Source organism: Mandrillus leucophaeus, unplaced genomic scaffold, assembly GCF_000951045.1.
Source record: "Mandrillus leucophaeus isolate KB7577 unplaced genomic scaffold, Mleu.le_1.0 Scaffold147, whole genome shotgun sequence".
Classification (NCBI taxonomy): domain Eukaryota; kingdom Metazoa; phylum Chordata; class Mammalia; order Primates; family Cercopithecidae; genus Mandrillus; species Mandrillus leucophaeus.
The window spans coordinates 3049548-3068847 of NW_012101443.1; the positions used below are offsets into that span (position 1 = coordinate 3049548).

General features: G+C 38.9%; 1 protein-coding gene across 3 annotated transcripts in view; it reads left to right on the forward strand.

Moving 5' to 3' along the window:
* ENOX1 (ecto-NOX disulfide-thiol exchanger 1) overlaps positions 1-19300 on the forward strand; it is a 574354-nt gene that overhangs the window by 110687 nt on the left and 444367 nt on the right. The window contains exon 2 of one of the 3 annotated variants that reach the window (XM_011974625.1): positions 3589-3691. Coding sequence is in view for 1 of the 3 variants with exons in the window: in XM_011974624.1 (XP_011830014.1) it covers positions 3624-3654 (31 nt within the window). In the remaining 2 variants the exon portion in view is untranslated. The remainder of the gene's footprint in view (positions 1-3588; positions 3692-19300) is intronic. The other 2 variants (XM_011974626.1, XM_011974624.1) reach the window with 2 other exon arrangements.

Consider the following 19300-nt stretch of genomic DNA (forward strand, 5'->3'; position numbering starts at 1 on the left):
TTGTGTGATATTTTCCTTCAAATACTGGTGTTTTTTTTTTGTTTGTTTGTTTTTGTTTTTGTTGTTGTTGTTGTTGTTTGAGATGGACTCTCACTCTGTCACCCAGGCTGGAATGCAATGTTGCAATCTTGGCTCACTACAACCTCCACTTCCTAGGCTCAAGTGATTCTCCTGCCTCAGCCTCCCGAGTAGCTGGGATTACAGGCATGCTAGCTAATTTTTGTATTTTTAGTGGAAGTGGGTTTTCACCATGTTGGCTAGGTTGGTCTCAAACTCCTGACCTCAAGAGATCCACCTGCCTCAGCCTCCCAAAGTGCTGGGATTACAGGTATAAGCCACCACTCCCGGCCCTATTTTCCTTCAAATACTTAATTCAGTTGTGTCTTAAGGCTTATGTTGATTGGCCAGTGATTGTTTGACTAGTTAACTCATTCATTCAGCAAATATTTTGGGAATATGTACTCTATTTCAGGGGCATATATGGTATCTAGGGGCTGGGATAAAAAGATTGGGAAATCATATTTGCCTGTAGAGTTTCGTTGATAGTTCATATGTTGAAAATAAGGAGTGAAATAGCTAAAGGAAGCCAAATTGCTTTTCTGCATTTCAAAGACTATATGCAAGATTGGCATATCACGGCCTACTCTGTAGAGTTCTCCATAAGTGCATTTCATGTGGGAAGTGGTACCAGATGTTTTCTATATTATGATAATCTTCATATATTTATTAAGCTGTAACTTGTAAGGCTTCCTGATGGGGCATAATAGAGGCTCTTTGTGTGCTACACTGTGTCTTTGTAAAGAAGCACTCTGTTAATTCCTGCCTTGTCATTTATCTGGCTCTTACTGGTAATGAAGCATGTTTCAGTCATTCCAGGAGGGTTTTGGGGATATGCACAAAGAGGAATAAGAGGAACAAAAGGGTTGGTTTCATGGTGGGTTGGAGGGAAATACTCTTAGGGAGAACCAGGGATAGAATGAAACCTTTCACCTAGTATGTTTTACATCTTTATCCCTTTTCAGTACAGCAGCCGAATACTCTAGAATTGTTTTACATTTTAGGAAATGCTAAGAAAATGCTAGGTTTTGAAAGTTTTTCATTTCTCTCTCAATCATTGACCTGGCAGTGGGTTAGGAGAATCCGAGAACTCCCAAGAATTACAATGGAACAGTAGAGGAGTTGAGCCATTTTCCTATCTTTTCTAAGTTCTGTGCTTGGGAAGACAGGTTATATACTGATAACAGAGATTTGATTCCAGGAAAGAAAAGAGAGGATAAAAGAGGGAAATAAAAATGTGGGGATGTTAATGAAGAAAAGGGAAAGGAGCAAAGAAAAAAAGGAAAAAAGATATTTGGTTGTCCTTCCTTCTCTCCCTTAGCTCCTTCTTCTCACAAAAGGAAGGGGTAGAAAAATGGGCAGGTTGAAAGGGAAAAGAAGGGAGTTGAATTAGAGATAGGAGGGCACTTGGAGATAGTGAGGGAGAAGGAAAATGAGTCAGAGAAATCGCAAGAATAAGTGAGGGGGAAGGAGATGGGATGAGAACTGTTTAAATTCAGGAAGAAGAGAGGGGCTCAGAGAGGGGAGTGCATACTTTGGTCACACTGAGAGCCTTCAATTACTCCCAGCAGGGCATCTGCCAAATAGCCAGTGTCCCTTGCTGAAGACATTTTCCTGACTTTTGTATTAACTTTAATGTGATTCTCTTTATGGTACCCGTATTGCTGGTTGCAGTTTCATTGACACTCTGTGTGATCAAATAGCAAATGTGGAGGTACAGTTCTGCTATTCCTGCCCCCTTGCAGTTTGTAGCCGACTTCTGAGTAGTGCATCTTGTGTTTGATGTTTGCTCTTCCTCCTTGTCTTGTCGGAGAGTTGAAAGGGAAGAGACATGTTCCTAAGGGCTGTCACATTTATAGCTCATGCATACAAATATTAGAGAAGCTGAAAAAACTCGGTAAAATCACATTTTGATATTTTTTTGAAATAAGGTAGTTGTCTCCTTGCTGGTCTAGTGACCTGCCCTAACCTAAGGCCACACTCACTATACCTGTAGGCAGACTGCTTCTTGGAAGATCTTTCCTCATCCTTTCTCAAGACTCAGCTCAGGAAACCTTCCCAGTGTTTTCCACCTGCGTCAGGTACTTTCTAAGTGTGTACCAGTACCTTCCCCTGCCCCTGGCTTCTTGTGCTGACCTTTCCCTGTTAGATCTATCATGCCATGTGGTAATTTTTATCCTTCCACTCTGGGGCTCTTTACACAGTATTAGTTACTACTGAGCACCTAGTTATGGGACAAATAATGTCTATCTTGGATGTCTACAGATGCTGGTCTTTAGAGTGTAACATACTTCTAAATTTGGCTATGCTTTTAGATACCTGTTTACAGTTAGTCTGCATGTTCTGGAAAGAAAAGAGATTTAGCCAGATGTAAGGTGTTTCTGGAGAGTTTAGTAGAATATTTGGTTCCACAATGAGATCACTTGGACACAGGAAGGGGAACATCACACCCTGGGTCCTATTGTGGGGAGGCGGGAGGGAAGAGGGATAGCATTAGGAGATATACCTAATGTAAATGACGGGTTAATGGGTGCAGCACACCAACGTGGCACGTGTATACATATGGAACAAACCTGCACGTTGTGCGCATGTACCCTAGAACTTAAAGTATAAAAAAAAAAAAAAAGGAATATTTGGTTCCAGATTCATGCAACTATAATAGAGGAATTGTGATTCCATTCAGTTTTAGATACCAGAGGATGGTCTTGAAGTTTGGGGCAACCTGTTTCTTATGATTCTCGGACTCACAGGCCTTATGCATAAGGCACTTTAAAACCATGCTTCTCAGACTTTAATGTGCATAGGGCTTATCTGAGGATCTTGTTAAAACGCAGATTCTGTTGCAGTAGGTCCCAGGTGGGTTCTCACATTCAGCACTTCAAGCTCACTGGTGAGGCTGATATTGCTGCCCGTGGACCACACTCTGAGTAACAAGGCTTTGAAATACTTTCTAGAAAATAAAATTGGGATTTATCCTATGAAAATATCTAGGTGTACTTTATAATTTGAAGAACAACAAATTTCCTGAGAGAAAGCTTGTAAGTGTGTAACTCTTATTTCAATTTGAAAACTTGCAAGAATTTCTCACACTTAAAAACAGTACATCTGATACCAGTCAACCCCTGAAACTGCTTTTGAATGACATTTTGGATTGTACTGCCCTTAATTAATATACAGCTTTATTTATTTGGGCTTTCTTAGATTTGGGAGGCCCTGGCCCTAGCACTGGCTTTAGTGTAGCTACTTTAGCAACAAAGACTACTTTTAAGGCAGAAATAACTCTTTGAAAGATTGACAGTTCGAAGGCTTTGTTTATGATGAGACCTTCACATTTATTGATTGTTACCAAGTTAGCACCATGCAGAGACCTTCTCCAAGGGCATTCAATTGCAATGGCCAGAAATGGAAAGGGCAATGTTCAGCTCGAACTTTGCAGGCGAAACCTTGCATCTGCTTACATATATATGTTCAGTCAGCTCTCTGAAATTGATGTTTGAAGTTTTTTCTAACAAGATGGCCTTTATTTTACAGGTCCTTTGCTGCCAGCATGATATCATATTTATAATATGTGGAGGAGAGGGAGCTCACCATGCTCAGGTAAAGGGATGGTATGTGTACCACAAATAACAAGCAGGTTGGTTGTCACCATATGGGAAGGGATGTAGTTTAATTATACCTCTGGCATCATTCTCTAATGTGCGTCTTCGTTATATCTGGGGTTCAGAGGGCCTGTGGCAGAAGATCTCAGTGAACTAACATGCATTTGGGGGAGCATTTACAAAGTACCTACAACAGGGCCTCTAAACAGTCAGCAAAGAAATAGGACTGGTCACTTGAAATCTCTTTCCAACTTCTACAGAGGTTACATAAAGGTACTACCATTGTTCATCTTTATCACCTTATCATGAAGGCTTTATCTTTCAACATTTATGTAAATACATGAATATTGAAGACTCCTAATTAAAGTCTTATCTCTGTCCCCTTATCTGAAGTTATCCTTCTAAATTTCCTTTGCATTTTCTTTTGAAATAAGTGCATGTCTCACAACTTTGATTTGCCCAAACAGGTCACTGAGATTAATTTTCCATTAACCTTTATTGCTTCTGTTTCTTTCTAATCATCTTCTCAGAGGATTAAACAGTCCCCATTGGGTTAGTCTCTCCTTAGGATATGAGCCATCTTTTTCTTTGATGCCCTTTATAGAACTGATGTGGATGATGGTGATCTATTGCCTGACCGAACCTGGACCCATTAACTGAGCCAAAGCTTCCTTAGGTAGACCCACGCTAGGAGTTCTGATGACCATGGCAATTTTGTTATTGGGCTTGCTTCTTTTGTGACCTGGTCTGTATTAGTTTCATCTGACTGCCTTAACAAAGCACCACAAACTGGCTGGCTTACACAATAGAAACCTATTGTTTCACAGTTCTGGATTCTAGAAGTCCAAAGTCCAGGTGTCAGCAGGGTTGGTTCCTTCTAGGCTGTGAGGGAAAATCTGTCCCAGGCCTTTCTTCTACCTTCTGGCAGCCTTGGGCATTCCTTGACTTATAGATGGCATTCTCCCTGTGTCTTTCCACTGACTTCCCTACATGTGTGTCTGTGTTTATGTCCAGGTTTCCTTTTTGTAAGGACACCAGTCATATTGGATTAGGGCTCACCCTAATGACCTTAACTTAACTCAATAATCTTCAAGGAGTCTTTCTAAAAATGTCACATTCATATGTGTGAGGGATTTAGATTGTAGCATCTTTTTGGGGTACATAATTCAGCCGACAGCACTATGTGGGTACAGGCATACCTCATTTTATTTCACTTGGTTTTGTTGAGCTTTGCAGATACTATGTTTTTTTACATATTGAAGGTTTGTGGCAACCCTGCATCCAGCAAGTCTATCAGCACCATTTTCCAACAGCACATGCTCACACTGTGTTCCTGTATCAACACTGTTTTAGCAATAAAGGATTTCTAAATTAAGGTGTGTTCATTGTTTTTTAGATAAAATGCTATTGCACACTTAATAGAGTATAGTATAGTGTAAACATAACTGGCAAACCAAAAAGTTTGTGTGACTTGCTTTATTGTAATGGTCTGGAACTGAGTCTGTAATATATTCAAGGCATGCTTGAAATGAATTCCTCTAGATACCCCTAAAGCTTCTAGCATGGTGCCTGCTGCTTAATATTTGTTGAATTAGTGAATGGCAAGGACCATAAAGGCCATGACCAAATTTAATTTGACAAAGCCAAGTGCAGTGACCAGAGGTGGGCAGGCATTATGCTGGCATTTGTCCTCAGGGAACTCTTGCCTTCAGGATAGTTCAGGCTAAACAACCTCGTAAATGAGGTAAGAGTTTTCCTTTAAAAGTAGTAGCAAGTGGGGTTTGTATAAAATATAGCCTTTTGTGTGAGCTGCTACTGCTGTCTCTGTTGGCATCGCAGGTTGAACTGCCAATTTACATGCTGCCTCTATCAGTACATCAAGATATCTTTCCAGCTAATTCAATACCATTTAAATCATACTTAGCCAGGCTATTCTTTCTTTCCAGCTGCATCGCTTTGCACTTATTAAATTTAACGTTCTGTTCTCTGGCTTTAATCTCTAAATGCTATCCTGAAATAGATCTGCCCTGATCGTGTCTTCTTCCTTCTTTATGCTTCCTTAGCTCAACATTATTACAAGTTATCTTTTGAGTGTTCAGATTTGGGTGTTGATAAATTATTAGGATACTGGTCTCAAGGTAGCACTTAAATGATCTGTTCTTGAGAGATGCTTATTTGGGAAACCCTTTATTTCCTCTTGGGGCAGTGCTTTCTAGCCATGTCTACTGTTACTTCCAGGAAAGGATTACCTTTTTAATAGCAAAACGGAGCCTCCTGCTGAGATGAGTGAAAGTCCAGGGGCAGATCTCCTCCTAGGAGTGAGGTAGGCATCTTTAGGAGCCCTGCAAATTCACTTAAGCCCCTGGATTAGTGCTGCGTGGAGCTGCTGCAAGCAGGCAGGCCAATGTCTAGAGACTGACTGTGTGGGTCAGGTCCAGGCCTCCAGGAACTCTGAGCTGCAGGTAGGGTGGAATCATTTACTTACAAGCTTTTCCAGCCCCACAGGAGCTTTTGTGTTCCTGGGGGTGGGGCTGCAGGCTGTCCCATGGCCAACTGATAGCATTGGCTTAGACAGCAGTGGATTTGTAAGATGATGACAGGCAGCAGAAAATGAAAATGAAAATAAAAATTCATTTTAGCATGTTTCACACTGACATTAGTCCTAAGAAAACTGGTAAATCAAACAGCAAATATTTATGGCATGTGTGATGCATGTAGGCACAGTTCTACCAAATGCCAGGTACAGATGTATAACTTCATCCTGTGTCTCCCTTGCTTACTTTACTTTTCCATTTTATGCAAGAGCGTACTACCTTTGATTAGAGGTCTCCCATAGCTTTTCATGTGAACTCTCCTAGTGTGGCTTGTGGGCGTGTCTATAGGGTCTCATTAAAATTGAAACCGTTAATTCGTTTTGGTTATACAGTGATCAAACAGAGTGATGGTGAGCCAGCCCTTGCTGGCTGCAGGTAGGGCCTGGTGAGCGATTATATTCTGGTAATTCAGCTGTCCCAGAATAGCCAGTGAAGTACTCTGCAGTGTGCACTACAAGAATTATAATATCCCAATAAGTCTTATTTTAATAATTAAGTTATCTTATGTGTACCTAACACTTCTCTATTATTAAAGAGAAAATAATCCGGAAACAAAACCTCGGGTGCCTTGAACATGGAAAACGAGTTTTATTATTGTTGCTTTGTCTTTACTCCATTTTGCATTCTCTCATTTCACTAATCTTGCATTTCTGAAAACTCAGCTATAAGATTCTCATGGACTTGATAATAATTTGCTAACTTGTTAAACTCTGATTTTAAAAAGGGGCAAATGAGAAAAATGATTCTGATGTCCTTTTAGTTAATAATTAACATGGTAAGTTTTTCTTAGATCTCTGACATTAGAATGTAATTATTATATTATGGCAAGTATTTTAATTAAACAAATTATACTTCAAGATTCTGTCAACATTTTTCAGAAAATTTTTGTACACAAATCAATTAAAATAGGAATCTTAATATCTGCTTTCTGTAGGATCTTCTGCCTCTCCCTCTGACGGTTCCTTCTTTGTTTCATTTAAATCATGAGTTTATGTTAAGTGCTTATGAGCTGGTAATATAAAAGTGATGAAGAAGAGCAGTGGCTTTTGGCAGGGATCTCAGAAGCTTGGAATTCTCTTTCATCTACATTTAGTTACCACTAAACTCTGTCAAATTTCTGTAATTCTTTGATATTTTTACTTTCCTTTTTTTAAATCTACGATTATTCTTTCCAAGAATTTCTTACCTTTTTCTTGCTTGTTCATATGACCACTCTGTTTGGTTTGTTCATTCGTTGTTCGTTCGTTCGTTCGTTCTTTCATTCATTCATTCATTCATTCATTCATTCATTCATTCATGTAGTACCCTTTTGACATGTACCAAAAATTGTTCTGGGCATAGTATCAAGTATATTATAATTTATATGGGAGATAGCAATGATTTTTGCATGATTATGATGGAGCTATAAAACTAAGTATACTTTTTATATAGGAAACAGAGCAACTAAATTGGCTTGGGACAATTAGGAAATACTTTATAGAGAAGATTGTATTTGAATGGAAGTTGGTAGGAAATGAGTGGTAGAGAGAGAACATTCTAAAGGAAACAGAGGGGAGATTAGCAGAGAGGTTTGAGGAGGCAGGGCAAGTTTGTGTATTCCATGCTGTTCAGGTATTGCTGGAGCATAAAGTGTGAAGAGGGATATAGGGCTGGATGAGACTCTATAGGAAGGCAGAAATGAAATCTTGAAGGTCCTTTGACACATTGTTGAGCCTTCTTTTGTATGTCTTCAGTTCATCCTGCTCCTTGCAGGGAGAATGGCTGTATGAAAGAGTGCTTATATCCTGCCAAACTCTTCCTTTATGACCCTTGTCCTGGTCTCACTGCTTCCAAAGGGAAGTCAAGCATTTTCTCTCTTTAATTTACTCCATTGAATCATTTCCTCCACTAGATTTGCCTGCTTTGCTTTTCACACAGAATTTGTTACTTTCTCAGATTCCATTTTCAAAATCCTCCTTTAAGACCTCACTGAAATTCATATCCTTTGTGAAAACTTTTCTCTACTCATGAATGATTTTACCTCTTGTGAATTCCAGAACTTTGAACAGACTCTGCATATTGCAATCTTCGCATGCTTCTCATATGTCACAAGTTATTTTTATAACATTCTTCGACTATCCACATGTTGAAGGGCGTATACCTATCATGTATCCTATGTATGCTGGAAGTGCGGCTTCTTGCATGTATTAATAGTAGACATTGCATGGATGTTTGTTAAAATGGTAGAGGAAAACAGAGTTCCTTTAATTTGAAAGGCTGCTACAGAGGTAGAACTGAGGGATTGATTAATTGTCATCTGGAAGGGGTATAGTTAACATAATGTCCAGATGAAACTCTTAGAGGAAGAATAATTGTCAGTGAAGGTAGAAGGATTACATTAAACAAAAGGCAGAAATATGTACAGAAAAAGATGCAATTTGAAAATCAGTTAAACTGCCCAAAGGTTTAGACATGGGAAGAAGATACTTAGAAAGCCATTCAGCATGTGTGATTGTCTTTGACAGTGAGTGACAAATGGAATAACCGGGAAAAGCACCTATATTGCATGAAGATGCTCTGCATTATTAAATAAAATGGCCTCTGGAAAACTTGATTCAATTTAAGACTTCTCAGTTGCAGATCTGGAGACAATCACAAATTCAGAAATATATTTATGAAACTGTGTTGCCACTGAGCTCAAAAGACCGTAATCCTATTACTTGTGATTTTGAAAAGGGTAAACATGAAAAACTGAAAAGAGTTATTGATTAAAGGAGTAATATGAACAGGAATAATGGAATTAAAGTAATTGAGGCAATATTGGGCCTAATGGACCTTGTTCTCCTAATGCGTTTCTTCTGCTTTTGTATTGAGTTGGCCCCAAAGTCGATAGGACTATGTGCACAGAAAGAGAAAGACATGATGGAAGAATTAGTATTGCTGTCTATAAAAAAAAAAATCAATCTGTTGTTCTTACAGAAGTACATCAATCAGTCTGTGAAATCAATTAACTGGAATTTTTTACATTTGGCTTCGAAGATAATGAGACAAATGATGAGAAAAGACTGTATGCCTTGCATATAGTAGATACTCAGTATATGTTTCTTGAATTGAAAACCAAATGATATCATGGATTTAATTTAAAAACTGCTTCAGTGTAAGTCCTTTTATCAGTCCTAATTCAGTCCCATTTCTTTTACTGGGCTGCCTATATCTATAGTACTGTAAATGTAGATTCGTCATTTTTATTGATTCTTGCTCTGAAGTGAGTTCTCTCACATTTTTACTGCCAAGGAGTCCAGGCCAGCTTCACATGACTTTGGATCTCTGTATTATTTAGTGTCTTAACTGTTTTCTGTGACCAGACTTCCTGCCCTATACAGTATTGGCAGATTACATTTTTTGAAATATCATTTTAACAACATTACTGTCTATTCAGAAAATGTCTATGTCTCTTTGTTGTCTACAAAATTGTGGGCTCATTGTACTTTAGAGTTCATTCCCCACTACTTGACTTTGAAAGCATGTGTGTTCAGACTTGTCCAGATACCCGTCCATACTTAACTTCTACCAGCCTCCTGCCCAGACCCTATGGGGAAGACAGATCCGTGTCTTCATTCTGTCGTCCCATTTTGCAATGCACACAGTGTTCTGCATTGGATCCTTCCTCTCATATCTGTATCCATCCAATTAAAGTCAGTTCTGCTCCAGGCAATATAGCCCTTAAAGCTGCACATTATCAAAAGCTGTGCTACAAAGACAATTATTTCAGGGGCATAAATAGTGTTGGGGACTTGAGGGTTGCGGGGGCACAATAAACAAAGTTGTTTTACCTGAAGTTATTTAAACAATAATGATATTTTCTATCTCTGTAAAAGTATAACTTTAAAACCTGAATATCACGAAAAAATGCATTTTGTTGTATCTCTTTTTATAAGATCGTAGTGAACTAAGCTGATATTTAAAAAAATTGTTTCAACATCTTAATGATCCACTATTGTGAGAAATGGAGAATAAAGACCTTAGCAGCTATGTTGTAAGCAAAGGAGCTTTTTTTTTTTTTTCCTTATGCCAGGAGTCCTAGTATGCATAAAATAAATCATATTCCCCAACCAATTGATCACTTTATACCTAATACACATTATGCAAGCTCTGCAGAAGAAATACCTGTAACACTTATTGTTCCAAATGGAGTTTAAGGTGCTTTTTCCTCCACGATTTTGCTTTTTAGCATTCTTCCTTGCCTGGTGATTTTTCTCTCTGAATACTCTCTTTTAGGTTAATTATCAATTCAAGGACCTCTTTAATCATTCACCTTTTTGAGAACTTTTAGAGACTGTTTTGAAATAGAGACATATTTTTATTTCCCACAATGTCTAATACCTTGTTAGGGCAGTGATATAGCTTATAAGAGCATGCAGTTATTAAATTCAGTTTCATCTAAATCCAAAAATTGCTATTTTCTCTACTTCCTGTTCCTCCTGAACATTGGGCCTTGGCTTAATGTTTTTGGGGGAACAAAAAAGAGTAATCCCCACTTCAATGTCAATGCAAAAGGGTAAAGACTGACTGATAGTTTTCAGATTAAGGATAAATACATGTGTTAGTTCCTGACCCTTCTTGAAACTTCATTAAAATGATGTTTAAGGGATTTTTATTTTAAAAGGCACACACCCATGAGAGCAAAGAAATAGGGCAACAGTTACAGCATTTTGGGGTTTGGGATATAGATGGATGAGTGCTAACTTACTTAGCAGACCTGAGAAAGTGAAGTTTTAACCTGGCAGAGGAGAAAGGAAAAAGGTAACCCAAATTATACTGATGAACCCTGCAAAAACTCAGGAACAAGAACCCCTGGAGGGGAGAGTGAAGATACAGTTGAGAAGTATTGGCTGAGAGTTCAGATCTGCTTCCTAACTTTATACAAGGAGGAAACTGCTCCTCTATTCCAGCGGAGGGATGAAGATTATGTTTTCTATAGAGATAGTAAAACAGAAGGTTTCTGGATTGAGAAGTATCAGGAAAGGTTAAAAGTGGTATAATATGGTCCTGAAATCAGATGGATTGTGGATTACACTGATGTACCAAATCCCAAGAATGACCATACCTTCTGTTCTCTGCTCCTCAGCCTACAGGCAGCTAAGGATACCTTTCCTACAGGAAACTCCAGGAAACATCCCTGGGACTCTAACCTAAAAAAAGAACTCAGGGATACTGATATCAGAGATTCCCTCAAGGAAAGGCCTAGCCAGAACAATTCTAAAATAAATCCTTTATCAACAACCAACCACACTCCCAACCTTTCTGTGGACCTTCTAGTGCCCTGCCCTTAAAGATCACAGACAGCCAAGGGTTGTGAGACATTTAAGGAAATGTCTGATATCATGAGAGACAAAAACTAAAGCATGCAAACAAAAAAAGCAACTTGGAGGAAACAACCTTAATAGGAAGAATAAATCTATTTATTTATTTTTTATTTTATTTTATTTTATTTTTAAGACAGGGTTTCACTCTGTCGTCCAGGCTGGAGTGCAGTGGCGTGATCTCGGCTCGCCGCAATCTCTGCCTCCCAAGCTCAAACGATTCTCCCACCTCAGCCTCCCTAGTAGCTGGGATTACAGGCGCGTGCCACTACCACCTGGCTAATTTTTGTATTTTTAGTAGAGATGGGGTTTCACCATGTTGGCCAGGCTGGTCTTGAACTCCTGGCCTCAAATGATCCACCCGCCTCTGCCTCCCAAAATGCTGGGATTACAGGTGTGAGCCACAGCGCTCGGCCAGAAGAATAAATCTGAAAAAAGAAATCATTGGTATCTCCAGACAGATAAGGCATGATATTATCACCATGAAACACAACAAGATTTATAAGGGTTAGGAGGTGAAATTAAGGAAAATTTCCAGAAAACGTAGTAAAAAGAGAAAGAATAGAAAATAACATAGAAAAAATAAGAAGCTTAGAGGATTGGTTCATACATCCAAAAATAGTACACCAGATTGAGAGAATATAGAAAATAGAGGATAGAAAACCATCAAAGGAATAATTCAACAAAATTTCTCAAAAACAGAAGTGTCCTGATTAAAAGGGAATAACAATAGATGATCATGAAACTTTATAACACTAGAATGTGGTCCAATAAATGACACGGTAAACTAATAAAAAGAAAGACCTGGTGTCCCAGAGATGGGACCAACACAAGAGTGAGGCGAGAGTGAGGCGTAAAGAATTCACAGGTGATGGTAAAAGAGATCTCAGCAGCTGTGCGCTGGGCTAGTGATCAACTGATCTAAATTGCAGTAAGTAGAGGGGTTCAGGAGAGAGTTCTTCAAGATGGTAAAATTGATTGAACATTTAATGTGTTTGTGCTGAGAGGGGATTTACAGATCTTGGGGAGGCTTTGAGGATAGCATCATGATAAGTACATAAGAAACTAACACAAATGAAATATAACAATGATTAATTCCAAGGAAGACAAAAAGGAAGAAAATGAGATATAATCATAGAACACTACATGATTCTAAGAATGTAAATATGGATATTGAACACAACCAGAATTATTCTCAGAGGATGGGAACATGAGGCATGCGTGTGTGTGGTAACAAACCTAACCCTCATCTTCCTCATTGGGAGGTCAATCAGTAATACCTGAAATTGAAAAACTAAGAGTAGTAAGAGAAACATGTTATTTAAATCGGTGCATATAAATTTTCATCTTTAGTATGGCATGCCTAGAAGATGATACTAGATAAGGTAGGAAGCTGGAGACATTCATTTGTAAAATATTAAGTAGATATAAAACTTCAAATAAAATATTTTCAGATTTTTCAATGAAAAACCCGAGCTTGCTTTCATAAACATAACTTTTTATATTTCTTATAAATATAAGAAATTTATAATGCCTGAAATGGCTGAACACAATTCTTGATCAATATCTTAATGATTCTCTCTTCAAATTCTTTTTAGTCATTGTCGGTGAGATATTACACAAGTAGTGATTTTTTAAAAAACAAGTCATTTCACCACCATTTCATATTCTATAAAAGTTAAAGTTATCTTTAAAAACCTTAATAGTTTTAGCTTTCTTCTTTGCTAGACAAATGCAATCCTCTGATAATTCCAACAGATTTCCAATTCAACTAATTTTTTTCCTATGAAGTAATTAAAAATAATAATGAGGCCCGAATTTATAAAGTGTGTGTTTATTGTTAGAGCAGTCACTCCACAAGTAGCTTGGATGCTGGTAAAAGAGGGCATTTGACTCAACTGGAAAGAAATACCTGGTATGTATAGGCAGAATTTGGGGGGCTATCACTTGTAGCTTTGCCTACCAGGCCTTTCTGCCCACACCTTTCTAGAGCTCCACTTTCAACCAGCTGTGCTTTCTATACCTGGAATGAAACCTTCTCCAGCGGCTACATGGACTGCTTCTGCACAAAATGAAGGAGTGCTTTCTGCAGACACGTGGGTGTCCATGGATGTTTCTAGTGCCTCTCAGCAGAGCCATGAGGACTATGCCTTTGTACCTTGAGGAAGCTGATGGCCAGGTGCGATCTGCCCTGGCACCTGCTACCTCAGAACCCCACCTGATTCCCTGAGGCTGAGAGACATTCATACCGCATTGCATACCTGGGATCAATTCTTTGCACAATAGTGTGCCAGCACCTACCAGTTGGGAAGCTCTGATATCCACATGTGGAAACAAATTCCAAAATAATTACTTAAAGAATTGAAAGCAGTTATCTCTGGGCCTAGTCCTATTTAACAGTTGAGACTATATTATGAATAAATTGGTTTAAATAAAAACTAATTTTTAAAAATCTCTTGTGTAGTCTTATTGGATCTTCCAGACCTTTTGCCCTCTCAAAACATTGGACAGAGCTGCTTTCAACTTTGTTTTTATAAGATGAGATGATAAAATATATACAACTGTGGATTATGGTCTACTTCTTAAATGCAGAGGCTAGTTTGTGGATTATCCATATGCCATATTTTACCCCAAGGATTAAGATAAAAGGAATATGAATCTGAAGATAGCAAGCTTCATTTTTTAATACAAGGAAAAAGAGAAGTTGAAATTCATGATAAATATAGATTGTGTTTTGAAACTTTAATTGATTATTTTCCTGTTGTCCCTTTAACATGTTCCTGGGGAAGTTTGTAATAATGATTTAGGAGAAGAGGTGGGAAACTGATAAATTAGCTGGAAAAAAAATGGAAAGGCACTTCAGAATACATAGCAGAGAATACAGTTCTTTCACAGAGGGTACTGAGAGTGTGGTCTATTTGGTGCCCTCCAGATTCAAGGCTGAAATTGGAAACAATGGTGCTTTAATTTGCTGCACAGTTAATGGGCCTGCTGATTTGTTCTCATTTTTTAGTCCTATAGTATGTCCTTAAAACCCTCTCAAGGGTTCATACTTTTAGCTTGAGGTCTCTACGCCTCATTTTTCCTTTTGTTCTCAAAACACTTACATTGCCTCTTCCTGATTCATCTTCTGAGAGGCTCAGCATAATGTATGGTAGGAATTGAATAATTTGGATGAAGCCTGTGACATGTCTTGATGATGTTAAACCACTCAGAATCCTAGGAAATAGTCCCAGCTTGCATTAGCAGAAGATTAATGCAGGTGATCTTTAAAGTCTTAATTTTAAAAAATTTACATTTTTGCCAGTGATGATTGAAAAACGCTGGCATTCTTTCTGCCCATGTTACTGATTATAATTACAAATACTTGCAAAAGTACTAGAATGGCATCTCACTGTTCCATAAGCAGCGGACTATTATTTTACTCTTTTAATGGCTATTAAATATTTAAAAAACAATTTTCTAAAAATATATCCATAACTATATGTAACATGGGCATAAATCACAATGGGAAATGTATTCTGAAACACATGCATAATAATACTTGCTTGGATAAATTTATATGTCTAATTCACCAAGAAGAAATTTAAATTTTTGAGAGGTTTCTTATTTGAGATATCATTATGAGAAAAGGCAAAACTAAGGGTCTTTTGGATGAGGTCAAGACAGTGATTACTCACAGTTACTACTGTTTTGCCCCAGGATATTCTGAATGTGAACCCAAACCTTATGATCCCTGAATTCAGGAATGGTGGAAAACCATGGTGAACTAGTTATTTGGAAGGAGGAATCAAGGAAACCACCAGCTCTTGAACTTTTCCAGAACTAGAACATATTAAGGGGAGAGGTAATGAGAGCAAAGAGTTTGTCCTGCTATGTGGAGAACAGAGAGGGTACAGTGAGCCTTGGAGAGCAAGGGAGTATGGGGAGCGGTGGGGCAGGTTGCAGACCACAGGGAGGAAGAGGAGCATCAAGGGAGTCAGCTGTGGACTTGTAGATCTGGGGTTGAAATTTAATTCAAGAAGAAACATTTGGAACATTTGGCAACAAGTGACATGATCAACATGACATTTGGGTAGATGATTGTTGCTGTGTTATAAAATAGCTCAGAGAGGAGGAAGACAGTTGGTGCATGCTAAGAAGGACTGCAGAAGACTGAGAAGGAGAAGGAATTGGACTTGATGACAGAGCTGATAGAGAAGACAGAAGAAAAAGATAAGTTATAGACAGTGTAAGTCAAGGCTGGATTGCTGTCTTGGAGAACAACTCCCATATTTAACAGTCCAAAAAAACAAAAAGCAAAGTGACCAGAAGATTATTCAGCAAATGTCCAAATGCCTTGTGTAACAGGTCGGTTCTTTTCCCAGCTTACAAGTCATGGAACAGTGGACATGGAACAGTTTGCGAAACATAGAACTTTGCTAAACTGATCATTTCTCTTTTGGATGTGCTATGATTGTAGCCCTTGCCCCACCCATTCCCAGAAGATCATCCAGACAGCAATAAATAAGGAGCGTGATAGGAATTAGAGGTCAGGGAAGGAAGCGTAGGTCTGGGGATCATCAGTGAACACAGCAGTGGGGTCTGAGTGTATGGATGAGCGTTCTGTGTCACGGAGTGAAGAAGGGGAGGAACAGAGGTGTGGAAGCAAATACCGTGAGATGCTTCATGAAAAAGGCCAAGGAACAAAAAGAAACAGAGTGGTTGGAGTGACATTAAATTCATGGAATTGTTCGATCTAAATTTAAGTGGATACTTGCTTCATTGGAGTAAATGGTCTGATTAGTGTTTTCAGATTATACATAAAAATGAAGGTATAGTTCCATCTCTCAAGACTTAGGACCCACAGAGAATTCACTATATAAATGCATCAAGCTGAGCCCCAAAACTTTTGGGCTCAGTCACCAGAAAGATTATCATGAGCCCCTTTTCTTTTACAAATAAAATTCACCCTTATTTGTCTTAGGGTTGACTATGGAAATGCTTTAAATGGATATCAAGAAGGAAATCTTCGAGTAAATTCTGCACTGCAAAGCAGTAGCATTATTTAAACAAAGAATACATTAATTTTTACATTGCAATCAAGATCAACCAGCACGTACACATCCACCAGAATGCATTATAATACTGTGCACTGTTTTAGTTCTACACTGTAAATCCCTTTGAATCCTGTATCAGTGTTCACTAGACAGAATCTGTCTCTCTATATAGTAGATACATAAACATGTATTTATGAGGAGATTTATTTTAAGGAATTGGCTCATGCAAATGTGGGTGCTGGTAAGTCCAAAAATCATAGGGCAGGCCAGCGGTCTGAAAACTCAGGCAAGAGTTGATGTTACAGCCTTGAGTATGAAATGCGTAGGGCAAGTTAGCAGGCTGGAAACTTAGGCAGGATGTCTGTGTTACAGTCTTGAGGGAGAACTCCTTCTCTCGGAAACTCAGTTTTTGCTCTTAAGGCCTTCAACTGATTAGATGAGGCCCATCCACATGATCAAGGGTGACCTCCTGTAGCTAAAGTCAACTGGTTATAGATGTTAATTCCATCTATCAAATACTTTTACAGCAACATCTAGACTAGTGTTGGACTAAAGAACTGAGCACTCTAGCCCAGTCAGGTTGACTCAGATGATTTTGCCATCACAAATCTCATATTTTTACTGTAGTAGAAAGAGCAGAGTCAGCTGCATTTTGCTTCATTTCCCTACTGTTGTAATATTTATAAGGGAGTAAAGGTTCTGTTAGTGGTTCAATGGTGGCATTTTTACTGATACTTTTTTTTCTGTCAGATTGTTAGATAATTTGTTTGAAAAGCTGGGCCATGTTAGCACCTTACCCCTGTCCCACATGGTGCCAAATGGTCTTGTCTTCTTTGCCTGGTAAGCAGAGTAGGTATGGGAAATGCAAATTTTCATTGAACAAGGTTATTGACTAAAGTTCTGTAGTGAGACTGCTCAGCTGACTATGTGACAGTCACAGGGGATGTGGGGAGTTAATATTTTCTGGGAAGAATTTTAATGTTAGAATTTACTGTCTTTTGCACATATAAATTTGAAGCCTTAATGTTATGCTCTTCTGGTTATTTGCATTTAATATGCATGCAAATTCACAATATATACTATATGCCAAGAACATAAATTATAAATTGGTACTTTCCCTGGTTGTTAGCAATTTTGGCCGCTTTAAAAATTAATACTTTGAAGAAATATATGTTTTCAAATTTATTTGTAGTATCTTTAGTTTCCAAAGGAAAATATGTAGCACGCTCTCAACCAGGAAGGTAGATCTCTGCTCTAACATTCTCTGGATTCAAAAAGTTGTGCATAATGCTAAAGGTTGGAATGTTTTTATCTATCTTTCCTATGAATGGGTTCCAATTAGGTGTTGCAGGTGTTTATTTCCATGAACAATGCTGAGAAATACGTTTCTGTAGCATGAATGCAGCCTACTGCAGTCCAGTATACTTGCGGGTGAGTCTTTTCAGTGATAAACACACCTCCAGTAGCAGAGCAGCACATTGTACTTCCCCGTGGAAGAAGACCTGCCTGTGCTGAACAACTGAGGGCAGGAGACTCCCAGAGTGGGACTCTGTAGCCTCTCTGCCTGCCATTGAGGCTTGTTGTCTTGGCAGCTAAAACACAGCCATCCATCCTTTCCCCAGGCAGGGAGCTCTAGGCATCCTTGACTTTGCCATGACCTTTTCTCCTCCCCTTTCCAATCTGTTTAGGGTTCTGCCATGCATCTTCCAGGCAGCTTTGGATTTTCTCTCTCTTGGAAATCTCCAGGCCACCTCCTGGTTTTGTCTTTCTGCTTTGGACAGATGAATGCTCATCACCAGCATCCTGGCTACTCAGCTTGCTTACTTCTTCCTAAGTCCAAAGCAAGGCCTCCCAGACCTTCCTGCCCGCTATAAAAGTCAGGTCATCTTGCACTGTGAAACTCTAGAGTGCAGCATTCTCTGCAGGGTGCAAACATTCGTCTTCAACTTCAGCAGTCTGCTCTGGCACACTATTTAGAATCATTTTAAAAACATTCTTCTGTCTGCACTGTACCTCTTTCATGACTTAGTCATCCTCCTCCACCTTACTAACTCTATGGACCACTGTATCCTCTGTGTTTCTAAGTTATTTCACCTCATGCAAAATCAGCCCTCTTTAAGTGGTCCAGAGCAAGGGTCCTCAGCTGACAAGTTTTATTGGTGGCACCATCACCATGACCATCATAGTAAATATTATCACTAACTTCTGTGCCAGCATGTTAGCATACTACAAGTAGCTACAGAAAATGGGTCTGTGGACATTGACTCAAAACCTAAGTTAGGGCCTCTGTGTTATTGTGCAGCCTGGTCAAGGGCTCAAGTAGGGATGAGAATTCACCTTGGTTTTGCTCTTCATTTATGTCCTTGGCATGGCTGGATCTGCCAGGATTAACAGGTGACTTCTACCCCTCCACCCCTGACTCCCTTTCCCTCCAAAAAAGTGATCTGTGGATAGTCAAATGGGGCTTGGGCATAGACCTGAAGAGGCATCATTTTCTGATTCACTTTTGGGCCAAGTAGGCATTATTTACTAATTTGCAACTGGGTACCTTATAGGCTTATAGAGGCCTTCACTTACAGAATAGATATGACAATCAAAGAGATTCAAAGTGAAGTTTTTGTTTGTTTTTTTGAGATGAAGTTTCACTCTTGTTGCCCAGGCTGCAATGG